The 15,125-nt window shown below is 46.1% G+C and overlaps 1 protein-coding gene across 6 annotated transcripts in view; it reads left to right on the forward strand.

Moving 5' to 3' along the window:
• The window catches only part of ELK4 (ETS transcription factor ELK4), a 76,438-nt gene that overhangs the window by 32,093 nt on the left and 29,220 nt on the right, over positions 1-15,125 (forward strand). For 4 of the 6 annotated variants that reach the window (XR_011026364.1, XR_011026362.1, XR_011026363.1 and 1 more), the window contains exon 2: positions 14,153-14,268. The exons of the other annotated variants lie outside the window; for them this stretch is intronic. Coding sequence is in view for 1 of the 4 variants with exons in the window: in XM_068269566.1 (XP_068125667.1) it covers positions 14,203-14,268 (66 nt within the window). In the remaining 3 variants the exon portion in view is untranslated. The remainder of the gene's footprint in view (positions 1-14,152; positions 14,269-15,125) is intronic. 6 annotated transcript variants of the gene reach the window in all.

Below are 15,125 nucleotides of genomic sequence, written 5' to 3' on the forward strand. Positions count from 1 at the left end.
AACCAAAGCTGTGAAGTGTTTGAATCAGTATCTGTCTGTGTTGAATTAGTACATCTCGATCTTGAGCCAGCAACAGGAGATCGTCCAAATATTGGAACAATCTCAGGTCTTTTAATCTTAGAGTTGCAACGACTGCTAGGAGTATTTTCGAGAAAGTTCGAGGAGTGGTGCAAATGCCGAATGGCAGGCAGGTGAACTGATAATGGTGGTCGTCTACAGCGAACCGGAGATACTTCTGAAAGTGGGAGTGGATAGGGACGTGCAAATATGCGTCCTCTAAGTCCAGCGATAACATCCAGTCTGACACCCTTACAGACATAGTAATTGAGTGTAGCGTCTCCATTTTGAATTTTGGTAGCAGAATTTTCTTGTTCAATTTTGAGGTCCAGTACAGGACGCCAGTCTCCTGTTTTCTTTAGGACGAAAAACAGAGGGGAGTAGAAGCCTTTCCCCTTCTGAGTCTCTGGCACTGGTATTACCGCTTTCTTCTGAATTAGAGTGTCGATATACTCGACAAGTATTTGTTTCTTTTTGTGTTTGTAGGGAATATTTGTCGGGACAAAATGATTCCCTGGAGGTCTGTCGATGAACTTCCAGCGGTGCCCCTTGATTATCGTATTTACAACCCACGGGTTGGTTATGTTCTCCATCCACACCTGTCAGAATTCCCTTAATCTGCCTCCTACTGGACAAGTGAGGATGGGTATCCTGTCAAAAGGACTTCTGCTAAGTTTGGCCGGTATTGGCGGTTTTCTGTTTGTTCATTCTGTACAATGTACTCTGGGAACTTTGCCAATTTCTTCTGTATTCCCGCCCTGGCCGGTAATTTCTAGCATTCCTAAATCTTGTTTGCTGCGTTCTAGGTTGTTGTACTGGTGGTCTCTTATTCCTTCTATCCTGTGGAATTAATCCAGATCTGCCCCCCGTGACTCTCTGGATGGCCGTATCCATTTCTTTTCCGAAAAGGGACTTGCCGTCATAAGGTATTTTGCACCAGTCCTGGTGAGATGACGGGTCTGCTGACCAGGACTTTAACCAGAGCGCTCTCTTCGCCACTACCGATTGGACCATAGATCGTGAAGAGCAACGTATAATGTCCACTGCGGCCTCTCCGATGAAATCAGCTGTCAGCTTGAGGTCGTCTAATGAAGCAATGATGACATTCCTGTCAGTGTCGTTTATAAGTGCGTCTTCAATGTTTGCCGTCCAATTTCTCAGTGCCTTAGCAACTGACGTAAGTGCAATAGCTGGGCGATTGGCACCACCTGATGATAGATAAATTTTCTTCAGCTCCGAGTCCATCTTCCTCTCCAGTGGATCTCTAAAGCTTGCCGCATTTTCTCTCGGAAGTGTCGTTGGTCTTGCTAATCTTATTACGGATGCATCCACCGTCGGTGGATTATCCAATTCCTTAGTCTTTTCCTCTTCCATAGGATAGAGCTTGGAAAGACGGTTATACAATGGAGGTTTCTTCTCTAATTTCTCCCATTCCTCCTTAATGACTCCTGCTATCTCGTCCATTAAAGGAAATGGTGTGAAACGTTTCTTAAGGTGGGAATAATATTCCTTATGTTTCTCAGTTTTATCGACTACATCCTCGGTATTGCGGTCCCATTGTATAGCATCTCTCACTGCACAGACATATGGTTCGACTAATGCAAAATCGAATCCTACTGCAGTAAGGTTATCCTCCGAAGTTTTCGGTTGGGAGCTAACATCGCCCGATGCTGATGGTTGAGAAGGAAGAGATGTGATGTACTCATTCATAGAGTCCTGCACCGCCTGTTTTATTAACTCGGACACGTCTACCGGTGTCTGATCCCTTTCACCAGACATCTCTGAGAAGCATTTCTTGCATACTGTCTTTCCCGGCATGACTTAATCTTCACATGCCCAACACCTTCTTGACCGTCTCTCTCTGGATCTTGATCTAGACTCTCTTCTTCTGCGGGATTTACTTCTGTCCCTGCGATAATAGTAGGACGACGGACTGCGTCTCTTGGACCGAGATCTTGATCTGCTGCGTGTCGTCTTCTTCTTCTTCTTCTTCTTCTTGTGCTTCCTAGGACTGACAGCAGAATGGTCTCCATCAGTAAACAGGCACTCAGACTATGGGCAAGAACTTACCTTAGCTACACCTACCTTTCAGCCCTTTGCTGGTTTGATGTAGATGCTGTGGAGTCCATAGGAGCAGCTAATACAGCTGAAAGAGGAAAGGATAGCTTTAGAAGATGTAGGTAATGGAGGAAGAGCGAGACAGGTGTATCCTTAAAATTCATTCCTACCCGCTGTGTGCTGGGTGGTCACTGTATCCGGCAATGTAGCCATCTGATGCAGAACGGTCCGTCCTGCAGAGCGTGGCAGTGTGTAATGCTACACTGTAGCACGCCGGGACTGCTGTCCGCCTTGTTAAAATACCCGCCGGCACGCCCCCCGACTTCCCCTCAGGATGGCCGAGCGAATCGGCATGCAAGCCCAGGTCGCGTACCACGCGACTTCCGCATACGTCACTTCCACGGGATGTGACGTGCCGCTGAGTGAGGCGCAGAGGGGAGCGGAATGGAACGCACGCCAGGAAGAAAGATGAAAGGGACTCCACAGCCAACGAGCTCTGCATTTAGCCGAGCGGTAAGAAAAAATGCATGGAAGGGAAGCTATAAACGAGCCCTTTAGGCTACCACCAGCTTTCCCCTCCCCGCTGCCAAACCAGCAAATCAGCGGATCCCTCTAGCCAGTTTATAGCTATAGTGAGGCAAGCTAGCCGAGGCCACTAGCACGCTGCAAGAAACAGCAGGTAGGGTAGAAAAAATAAAAAGTAGCTTTTCAAATTGCTCTCTGCATATCCACATCCATGAGGTGAGCCGAGGACAAAAGACTGGGGGGGGCAGAGCTAAGCAGTAAAATTTATGGATAATACGTCCTATGGGGTAGAGTGGGCGGGGCCTAAACCCATTTGTGGGATGACATGAAGCATAGGGAAACACTAACATTCTAATAGTGCAAGGTCTCAAATGCAGCCTTTGACAGTGCTCAGACCAAAGGACATTGTTGTGTAATCGATATAAAACGTTTCTCTGGAAAGTAAAAGTCTAGATGACGTAAGAGCAATAACACTACACTAATTGCTACGTTTACAGCAGCAGAGCAGACTTCTGCTTCTACTTCAAGGGACTTTCTGTTTCCCCTGACGTCACACCCCTCCCCGGAAGTGGTGCATGTGACGGATGGCGGCCTGTATTGTGGTGGGCCTAAGTTTAACTCTAAAACTAACAGGCTAGAATTAGCCGAAATGAAGGCGCGATGCGGCGGTGTGCGGTGGTGAGGCAGCGAGCACGGTAGGTATGCGTGAGATAATGCTGCAGGGAAGGGAGAGGCTGACATGGTGGCTGTGTGGCAGCTTCGTCTGTATGTGTGTGTGACAAGCAGCTGCTGTCATCGTGTTTACCTACGCCAGGCCCTCCCTCTCTGCAGGGAACATTGCATGGTGATGCCTCCTGCCTGGACACTACGCGCCGGACTAGCCCACCCAACTGTTTATTTACTCCAGAGGCGAGTGTCATTCTGACGCGTAAAGTTTGCAATTGTTTTGTAAACACGTGTGTCCAAATCTCATGTAGCAGCTGGTCAGACAGCGACGGTCCTGCCAACTCCATGGCATCCTGACATCACTCTGTCTGATGGATATATGCTGCCACGTCATAGGGAAATGCCTCACAAAACGTCTTTAACTCCAAACCCCGACTAGTCTTTTGTTTTAATTGCAAAACTCTCCATAAAACTTTTTTTTTTTTTTTTTTTTTTGCGGGGTAAGGGTTGTATGCAAGTTGGAATTCTGTGCATCTAATTGACAATTTCTATTCAGGAGAAGAAGGAAGGATAGTGAAGGTACACTGATCAATATTTCAGGCAGGCAAATGCCATTACTAATTTACTTTGATATATTCTGCCAGTGGGCTCTTGACCTCAACATCATCTGATTGACGTCAGAAAGTTTGTTAGGAAAAAGCAGTGGACTGATAGCCTGTTGCACTGCATCTGCTTAAATCAGATCAGAATTGTTTTGGGTAGATAAATCTCGAATCAGTTTCTAGGTGGTAAATCATCTATCGAAGCTAGATCTGTATTTGCATTTGTATAATGCTGGGTACACGCGGTAAGATTTTCCGTGCAATTTTGTGACCTAATCGTTTTTTCCCGCACGATTCTGCACTCGATTCTCTTATCTTCATTCGTTTTTCTTATCTTTTTCCATTCACCGCTATGAGAAATCGAGTGCGGAAACGATCAGGAGCAATATCAGACATGACAGATTTTATCTATCAGATCCATCTATCGCACGGTAAATCGTATTGTGTGTATTAGGCATAAAGCTTAGTACACACTATGCAATTTTCCATCAGATCAATGGGTAATCTGAATGTGCAGAGTGTGTATATTTCCTAACTGTTTCCGATTGACTTTCTGTTAACTACCCAAAATTGTTTGCGTTATCGATCAGGATCTGATTGGACCGGTCAGAAATTATCGGATTGATCTGTCGATCTGATGGAAAATTGAATCATGTGCCTAAGCATAAGGCTAGCATTTCCTCAAATAAAAGTGTGCATGAATGGTAAGACAATACTTACCCCTCTGATATGCACTGTACTACTTGGCATAAGGCTTGGAACCCACTGAGGCCCCTTTTTCACTAGTAATCGCTAGCGTTCGCGTTGAACGCTAGTGATTGCGATTTAGCAAATGTACAAAATTTTGTGGCGATTTCCCCGACGTTTGCAATCGCGGTTTTGCTATGCACTGCATAGCAAAATCGCGGCAATAATCGTTTGTGAAGCTCTTGCTAATGTAATGCTATGAGCGATAAAACTATGTAATGCTATATTTATTTTTATTTTTTTTATAAAATCACATTCCTCAAATGGGATCACACACATAGGATTGCATTAACAAGAGCTTTTAAAATTACAAGTGCTCAGAAATTGCACTGCTAGTGGGTTCCAGGCTTTAGATACGTACAGATTAATGTAAACCTGAAAAATATAATAAAAAAAGAAAAGGTTTTTACCTGGGTCTTTTGACAGCCCCTGCAGCCGTCCTGTGCCCGCAACGTTAACAAACCATCTTCCGGTCCCCCGCCGCGGATCACTTTCACTTGCTTTAGTTGCTGTCCACTGCACTTCCTGTTCGTGCAAGCGCAGGAGAGACTTTCTCGTAGTACGAGGAAGCGCATGGCCAGGGCTGCGGAGGTGCTGTAGACATCGACTTGCAAGTTGATTAGAAAGAAAGTGAGCCACAGCGGGGGGAAAAGCCCCAGATAAGTGAAACTTTTTTTTTTTTTTCAGCCTTCAGGTCCGCTTTAAAAGAATAAAACAAATTCCAATTTTAAAATACATTTGTTTTACGTTTCCCAGGTATAATCCACATTTGTCAACGTAAAGATCCATGTCTGTTTGAAATTCTTTTCAAATTTTTCTTAAAGGATATCTGACCAGAGTCAAAGCTACCTTATCCTCATTACTCCGTAACGGGAGTGGAAGTAGAGGCAATGAGAGGATGATAGAAGGAACATTGCCGCAAGCCTGTCTCTTCCTGTCTGAAAATTTGACTTTAGCTGGGGGCGAGGGGTAGAGGAGCCGACAATGTACAGAGCTGTGTGGATCCAACATAAATATACCTCTCTGCTCACCTTGAGTAGCTTTGCCTCAGGTCAGGTGTTCTTTAACCACTTGACAACCGCAGTGTTAACCCCCCCCCCCCCCCTAACGACCAGGCTCTTTTTTTTTTGTTAAAGCGGAACTTCAGCCTAAACAAACATACTGTCATTAAGTTACATTAGTTATGTTAATTAGAATACATAGGTAATATAATCTCTTACCCACCCTGTTTTAAAAGAACAGGCAAATGTTTGTGATTCATGGGGGCTGCCATCTTTGTCATGGGGGCAGCCATCTTTTTGGTTGAAAGGAGGTGACAGGGAGCAGGAGACACAGTTCCAACTGTTCTGTGTCCTGATCGCCCCTCCCAGCTGCACACACTAGGCTTCAAATGTCAAATTAAAAATGTCAAAAAAAAAATTGCACCAAAACAGCAGAACGAGAACAACAACATCAGAAATCCCATCATGCTTTGCACAGCATCAGGGGAAAAATGCCCGGGCAGTTTTCTTCTGTGCAGCTAAAAATGAGGCTTGTATAAGAGAAACAAAGTTCTGATACTGTGAAACTGTTAAAGAAACACCAGGCCTTTCCAGTGCTGCTGAGTCGATTTTTAGTCTGGAGGTTCACTTTAAGCTGGGCTATGCAGGCTTTTCAGCCTCCTGCACAGCCCAGCTATGGAGCCCAGCGATCTGACTCGCCTCCTTTTTTTGTCCCTAATGCTGGGAATACACGGGTCGATCCGGCGTCCGATTAGCCGCCGGATCGACCCCAGCCGCCTCTCCGCACGGATAGATTACAGCTCGTCCCCGCCGGCGCTCCTTATCAGCTGCTCGATTCCCTGCCATTGTACGCCGGCGGGGGTCGAGCAGCGTGATCGGACCAGCTGAATATTATCAGCTGGCCGGATCAGCTGCTCGATACACGATACAGAAACGTACTGTGTATCCCCAGCATAAGGGGACATGCCGCCTGAGGTGTACGATCGCTGTGGCTGTTTTTTTTTTTTTCTTTCTAAGCCTATATGGGGCTCTCTCTCCCTCCCTCCTCCTCTCCCTCCTCCCCTCCGTGATCTTTATGGAACAGGGCGGCGATCCGTCCTGTTCCGCCTCTCGTAGGCATCAGCCTATGAGAGGATGGCGATCAACGGCCAATCAGAGGTCCCTGGCAGAGCTGTACGGATGTAAACAAAGGGGATTTCTTTCCCCTTTCGTTTACAAACGGCCTGCTAGCCGCGATCGGCTCCGTTCCATGAAGTGGCAGGGAATGATCGCGCATGCGCGCGGCCGTACCCTGGGAAACTGCAGCCCCAGGACTTGCCGTTAGGCGGTCCTGGGGCTGCTGCCGTGGCCATGCCCATCGGCGTTTGGCGATCCCCAGGTAGTTAACCTCTTATTGGATTTCTGACAGGATATCTACGCCCGCAGGAGAACTGTTCACCATTGTCCAGCGCGCATTCTTGTTGCTGCCTATTAGTAAATGGGAACACAGTTCCCATTCACCGATCTAAATGCCTGTAATCCATGATCACAGGCATCAGTAAGATGCTGATGGTCATTGACAAAAGTGAAATTAAAGCATACACACGTTACAGGAAAGCTTACACTTGTTACTTACTGTAACCGCGCGTATGCAGTATACAGTAAACACTAGGAATAAAGTGGGTGGGGGCATCTAGTGGCCAAATAGTAAAATTACACATACATACAGTACAGACCAAAAGTTTGGACACACCTTCTCATTCAAAGATTTTTCTTTATTTTCATGACTATGAACATTGTAGATTCACACTGAAGGCATTCAAACTATGAATTAACACATGTGGAAATAGGCCTAGTGCACACCGGAGCGTTTCCGCTGCGGTTTGCGATCTGCTTGCGGGTGTGGATCCGCTAGGGTAATGTATTTCAATGGGCTGGTGCACACCAGAGCGGGAGGCGTTTTGCAGAAACGCATACTCCCGGGCTGCTGCAGATTTTGGATTGCGGATGCGTTTCTGCCTCAATGTTAAGTATAGGAAAACCGCAAACCGCTCTGAAAAACGGCACTTCAGAGCGGTTTGCCAGGCGTTTTGTTACAGTAGCTGTTCAGTAACAGCTTTACTGTAACAATTCATGAAATCTACTACACCAAAACCGCTACACAAAACCGCAAAACGCTAGCTGAAACGCTGCAGAAAAATAAGAAAAAGCGTTTCAAAATCTGCTAGAATTTTGTGGATTTGCTAGCGGTTTTTGGTGTGCACCAAGCCACATAGTACATAACCAAAAAGTGTGAAACAACTGAAAATATGTCGTATTCTAACTTTTTCAAAGTAGCCACCTTTTGCTTTGATTACTGATTTGCACACTCTTGGCATTCTCTTGATGACCTTCAAGAGGTAGTCACCTGAAATGGTCTTCCAACAGTCTTGAAGGAGTTATTATTATTAATTAGATTTATATAGCGCCAACATATTACGCAGCGCTGTACAATAAATAGGCTTACAGACAATGATAACAGGGTTGACAGAACAATACAGGTAGCGGACCATAGATACAACAATACAGGTAATAGCAATAAGATACACCACACAATGCAGATAATAGTACATTGCCAGATCATAAACTAGAATGGTAGTGGTAAAAATTACCAGTTCCAAATTCTGGGTAAAGTGCACACAGTCAAGTATGATACACAAGGGAAGAGGGCCCTGCCAAAGGCTTACAATCTAGAGGGAGGGGCTGGTGACACAAAAGGAGGGGGTGCATCAAGAAGTTATTGGCAGAAAGGATTAGGGTAGTGTCGAGTTGATGTAGGCCTCCTTGAAGAAGTGAGTTTTGAGTGCTTTTTTGAAGGTGTTGAAGGTGGGAGCAAGCCTGATGGGCAGCGGGAGAGAGTTCCACAGGATAGGGGCAGCTCTAGTGAAGTCCTGCAGTCTGGCATGGGAGTGCGAGATGCGTGGGGTGGTTAAGAGGAAGTCGTTGGAGGAGCGAAGTGGGCGGCCAGGTGTATATCTGCTGACCAGGTCAGAGATGTAGGTTGGGCAGGACTTGTGTAAGGATTTGTATGCCAAACATAGGATCTTGAAGTTGATTCTGAAGTGAATTGGAAGCCAATGAAGGGATTTGCGTAGGGGAGTTGTGGAGACAGAGCGGTGGGAGGAGTAGATGAGTCTGGCTGCTGCGTTCATGATGGATTTTAGGGGGGCGATGCGGTTTTGCGGAAGGCCTGACAAGAGGGAGTTGCAGTAGTCCAGGCGGGAGATGATGAGGGCATGGACAAGGAGTTTGGTAGTGTCTGGGGTCAGGAAAGGCCGGATCTTGGAGATGTTGCGTAAGTGGAAATAGCAGGCTCTAGCTATGGTTTGGATGTGGGAGGTGAAGGAGAGGGCCGAGTCTAGGGTGACACCCAGGCAGCGGGCTTGTGTGGTTGCATGAATGATTGTGCCATTGACAGTGACATAGAGGTCAGTGGGGGGTGAAGCAGCACGGGGCGGGAAGATTAGGAGCTCAGTCTTATCCAGGTTTAATTTTAGGAACCTGGCAGACATCCACGATGAAATAGCTGAGAGACCAGAGGATACCTTCTCCATGGTGGTGGTGGAGAGGTCAGTGGTATGGAGGTAAATCTGGGTGTCATCTGCATATAGGTGATAGTTGAAACCCAGAGAGGAGATGAGTTTTCCTATGGAGGTGGTGTAAATGGAGAACAGCAGGGGACCAAGATGCTTAGCACTTGTTGGTCCTTTTGCCTTCACTCTGCGGTCCAGCTCACCCCATGATTGGATTCAGGTCTGGTGACTGTGGAGGCTAGGTCATCTGGCGCAGCACTCCATCACTCTCCTTCTTGGTCAAATAGCCCTGACAAAGCCTGGAGGTGTGTTTGGGGTCATTGTTTTGTTGAAAAATAAATGATGGTCCAACTAAACGCAAACCGGATGGAATAGCATGCCGCTGCAAGATGCTGTGGTAGCCATGCTGGTTCAGTATGCCTTCAACTTTGAATAAATCCCCAACCATGTCACCAGCAAAGCACCCCCACACCATCACACCTCCTCCTCCATGCTTCACGTGGGGAACCAGGCATGTAGAATCCATCCGTTCACCTTTTCTGCGTCACACAAAGACACGGTGGTTGGAACCAAAGATCTCAAATTTGGACTCATCAGACCAAAGCACAGATTTCTACTGGTCTAATGTCCATTCCTTGTGTTCTTTAGTCCAAACAAGTCTCTTCTGCTTGTTGTCCGTCCTTTGCAGTGGTTTCCTAGCAGATATTCTACCATGAAGGCCTGATTCACACAGTCTCTTAACAGTTGTTCTAGAGATGTGTCTGCTGCTAGAACTCTGTGTGGCATTGACCTGGTCTCTAATCTGAGCTGCTGTTAACCTGCGATTTTCTGAGGCTGGTGACTCAGATGAACTTATCCTCCGCAGCAGAGGTGACTCTTGGTCTTCCTTTCTTGGGGCGGTCCGCATCTTAGCCAGTTTCTTTGTAGCTTTTGATGGTTTTTGAGACTACACTTGGGGACACTTTCAAAGTTTTCCCAATTTTTCGGACTGACTGACCTTCATTTCTTAAAGTAATGATGGCCACTCGTTTTTCTTTACTTGGCTGCTTTTTTTCTTGCCATAATACAAATTCTAACAGTCTATTCAGTAGGACTATCAGCAGTGTATCCACCAGATTTCTCCACAACGCAACTGATGGTCTCAACCCCATTTATAAGGCAAGGGATCCGACTTATTAAACCTGACAGGGCACACCTGTGAAGTGAAAACCATTTCAGGTGACTACCTCTTGAAGCTCATCAAGAGAATACCAAGAGTGTTCAAAGCAGTAATCCAAGCAAAAGGTGGCTACTTTGAAGAACTTAGAATATGACATTTTCAGTTGTTTCACGCGTTTTGGTTATGTACTATACTTCCACATGTTAGTTCATAGTTAGGATGCCTTCAAAATCTACAATGTTCATAGTCATGAAAATAAAGAAAACTCTTTGAATGAGAAGGTGTCCAAACTTTTGGTCTGTACTGTACATCCCATTAAATAAAAATACATAAATACCCCATTAACTAACCCCTTACCTCCCCTCCTGTAGTTTCCATAAATAAAACACGTTTATAAAAAAAAACAAAAAACTGACATTTAAAAAAATACATAAATAGTTACCTTGGGGACTTTTTTTTTTTTTTGTAAGAGAACCCGAGGTGTGTTCTAAGAAACCTATTAGCACACAGAGGCTGGGTCTGCATATAATGCTTAGCTTCTGTTGCTATACTGTCTTCCCCCAGACCCCTCCTGCGCTCTGCTATCCCCATAAATCGAACGCTGTGCTAGCGACATGCAGCGTGTCGATAGCAGGCTGTTCACCTCTGCACTGTCACTCTTGCCACTCCCCCACCTCCTCTATATCTCCGCTCCCCGTCTGCGTCCCTTCCCTCCAATCAGCGGGGAGGGAAGGGACGCAGGCGTGGAGCGGCGACAGTGACAGTGCAGATGTAAACAGTCTACTAGTGATGTCGCTAGCACGACGTTTGATTTATGGGGGACAGCAGAGCGCAGGGGGGCCTGCGGGGAGACAGTACAGCAACAGAGGCTGGGCATTATATGCAGACCCAGCCTCTGTGTGCTAATAGGATTCTTAGAACCCACCTCGGGTTCTCTTTAATATGTACAGTGGGATGCGAAAGTTTGGGCAACCTTGTTAATCTGCATGATTTTCCTGTATAAATTGACGGTTGTTACGATAAAAAATGTCAGTTAAATATATCATATAGGAGACACACACACACACACAGTGATATTTGAGAAGTGAAATGAAGTTTTATTATTATTTATTTATTGTATTTATAAAGCGCCAACATATTACGCAGCGCTGAACATTAATTTCGGTTACAGACAATATTTAGGGGTGACATACAGCAATACAGGAAAACAAGAAAACCACTTTCTGTTTATTGGATTTACAGAAAGTGCACAATATGTTTAACTAAAATTAGGCAGGTGCATACATTTGTCATTTCATCGATTCCAAAACCTTTTGAACTAATTATTGGAACTCAAATTGGCTTGGCAAGCTTAGTGACTCCTGACCTACATACACAGGGGAATACAATTATGAGAGAGAGTATTTAAGGGGGTAAATTGTAAGTTTCCCTCCTCTTTAAACTTTCTCTGAAGAGTAGCAACATGCAGTGGCGTTCCTACCGTCAAGCGCAGGAGCGGCCTGCCCCGGGTGTCTTCATGGTGGGGGGTGACACCCGGACCCCTGTCATGCCGCCCCTGCCGCTGTGCTCGGCTCGCCTGTGGCCTCAACCCTTGCAGGGGCCTCGGGCTGGGCCCACCTGTGTTCCCCTCCCTCCCACAGTGTGCGCCGCTCTGTCAGCCGGGTCCCATGCTGATCTGAGGTCTGTCCCTGCTCGCCGCGCTGATCTGCAGGTCTGATTGGAGCAGGGGGGGGGGGGGGGGAAAGAGAGAGAGAGAGAAACAGTACCTAACTTATTCCACTTATTGCTACCCATCTACCTACCTACCTAACCACTCTACTACCTAACCACCCACTGCTGTCTACCTACCTAAACCTTACCAAACCCCACAGGCTCCTACCTACCTACCTAAACCAACCCACTGCTACCTAAACCTTACCTACATACTTAAACCCACACACTGTTACCCACCTACCTAAACCCACATACTGCTACCTACCCACATACTGCTACCTACCTACTTACCTAAAACCCCACAAACTGCTAGCTACCTACCCACACACTACCTACATACCTACCCACACACTAACTACCTACCTACACACTGCTACCTACCTACACCCACGCACTGCTGCCACCCTACTTACCTAAAACCCCACAAACTGCTACCTGCCTACCCACACACTGCTACCTACCTGCCTACCCACACACTGCTACCTACCTACCTAAAACCCCACAAGCTCCTAACTACCCACACACTGCTACCTACCTACCTAAACCCACACATTGCTATCTACCTACCTGAAAACCCCACACATTGCTACCTACCTACCTAAACCCACACACTGTTACCTACCTACTTAACTAAAACCCCACAAACTTCTTCCTACCTACCCACACACTGCTACCTACCTACCTAAACCCACACACTGCTACCTAGCTGCCTACCTAAAACCCCACAAGCTCCTACCTACCTGCCTAAACCCACACACTGCTACCTACCTGCCTGCCTATCTAAAACCTAACAAGCTCCTACCTAACTACACACACACTGCTTCCTACCTACCTAAACCCACACATTGCTATCTACCTACCTACACCAATACACTGCTACCCACCTACCTAAAACCATACACACTGCTACCTACCTACCCAACCACCGCCTGGGGACACCCTACTACCTATACTGTGGGGGGGGGGGGGCACCTTACTACCTATACTGGGGACACCTTACCACCTATACTGGTGGCATCTCACTACCTATACTGGGGGCACCCTACATATTTATGGGACATCTTGTCACCTATACTGGGGAGTTGGTATTCACATCTGGCTATATAGTGGTGGCTCCACCCACATCATGTTATGGCCACACTCACTTTGCCTCAGAGGAGCTCACAATCTTATCCTACCATAGTCATAGTCTAATGTCCTACCATATTATTATTAATATTATGTATTTGTATAGCACTGACATCTTCTGCAGCACTGTACAGAGTACATAGTCATGTCACTGACTGTCCACAGAGGATCTTGCACTCTAATCCTGCTATAGTCATAGTCTAATGCCCTACCAATTTTACACTGTATTTATATAGCAGTGACATCTTCTGCAGCACATTATAGAGTACATAGTCATGTCACTGACTGTCCTCTGAAGAGTTCACAATCTAATCCTACCACTGTCTCGCTGTCACACTCACTAATTTTCCTCTTTTTTTGGGGGGGGGGGGGGGGGGTGCCTGTGGATAATCGGCACCGGGTGACTAATAACCTAGGTATGCCACTGGCAACATGGGTGTCTCAAAACAACTCTCAAATGACCTGAAGACAAAGGCCTCGATTCACAAAGGCTTGCTAACTTAGTTAGCACGCCTAAAGGCTTTGGACGTGCAAACTAGGGTGCAAAGTAGTTTGCACGTCTAACGCTCTTACTGATTGCACACAAAGGTCAGCGATGCGTGCGAAACAACGTTTTAGGGGCACCAGGTGTGACATTTTGCGCGCACCGCTGAACTTTGTGCGTGAGTGCATATTAGCTCGAACAAACTACCTTTTAGGCATGCTAAGGGGCTTTTAACAGGCGTGCTAACACTTAGCACCCTTTTGTGAATCAAGCCCAAAGATTGTTTACCATCATGATTTAGGGGAAGGATACAGAAAGCTGTCTCAGATATTTTAGTTAGTCAAGTTGAGGCTTGAAGTGGCAGATCAAGAAAAAATCTCAGATAGACAGAAGTGACGAATGGTGAGAATAGTCAGTCAACCCACAGACCAGCACCAAATACTTACATCATCTTGCTGCAGATGGAGTCATTGTGCATCGTTCAACCATTCGGCACACTTTACACGAGGAGATGCTGTATTCGAGAGTGATGCAGAGGAAGCCTTTTCTCCGCCTACAGTACAAACAGCCGCTTGAGGTATGCTAAAGCACATTTGGACAAGCCAGGTTCATTTTGGAATAAGGTGCCGTGGAGTGATGAAACTAAAATTAAATTATTTGCAAGGGGTAAAGTGTAGAGAAACCGAGAGCCCAATATAGTATGTTAAGCATAAATGAAGTAAAGGTTATCGTGAGAAAATTATACTCACAAACATGGGTTACCACAGAGGCAGTGCCTCTCACCTCGGGGGGTTCCCTTTTAAAATCTGCTGATCAAGGAGCGTCCACACAGGCACAAGCAAGTTCTGCCAAAGCCTGCACAGGACTTGAAAGGGATTGTGCCCATAATGAGCCTTTATAATCAGGGCTGTGGAGTCGGAGTCAAGGAGTCGGAACAATTTTGGGTACCTGGAGTCAGAGTTGGAGTTGGTGGTTTCAATAAACTGAGGAGTCGGAGTCGGATGATTTTTGAACCAAATCCATATCCTTTGTAAAAATTGGACTAAGGAGTCGTAGTCGGAGCAATTTTGGGTACCTGGAGTTGGGTCGGAAGTTTCATAAGCTGAGGAGTTGAAGTTAGATGATTTTTGTACCAACTCTACAGCCCTGTTTATAAGTGTTCCCTTACATTCTAGTTTTATTCTTACTTTGATATGGTGCATTCAGTACTCGGACTTAAAATACAATAAGCTTCTATATTTTATCATCTAGCAGCGTATACTTTCCATCTGGCAAGACTGGTCTGTGACCTGGCAGATGACGGTTTATACATATGATGCAGTCTTGTACTCGCTAAGCTCCACCCTCTTACTACTAAACTTTGCTCTCTCACACCAGTCGTGTCACAACTTGTGGTGAAAGACACACCTTAACACCAGCTTAAACATGCTGTGT

Source organism: Hyperolius riggenbachi, chromosome 2, assembly GCF_040937935.1.
Source record: "Hyperolius riggenbachi isolate aHypRig1 chromosome 2, aHypRig1.pri, whole genome shotgun sequence".
Lineage (NCBI taxonomy): Eukaryota > Metazoa > Chordata > Amphibia > Anura > Hyperoliidae > Hyperolius > Hyperolius riggenbachi.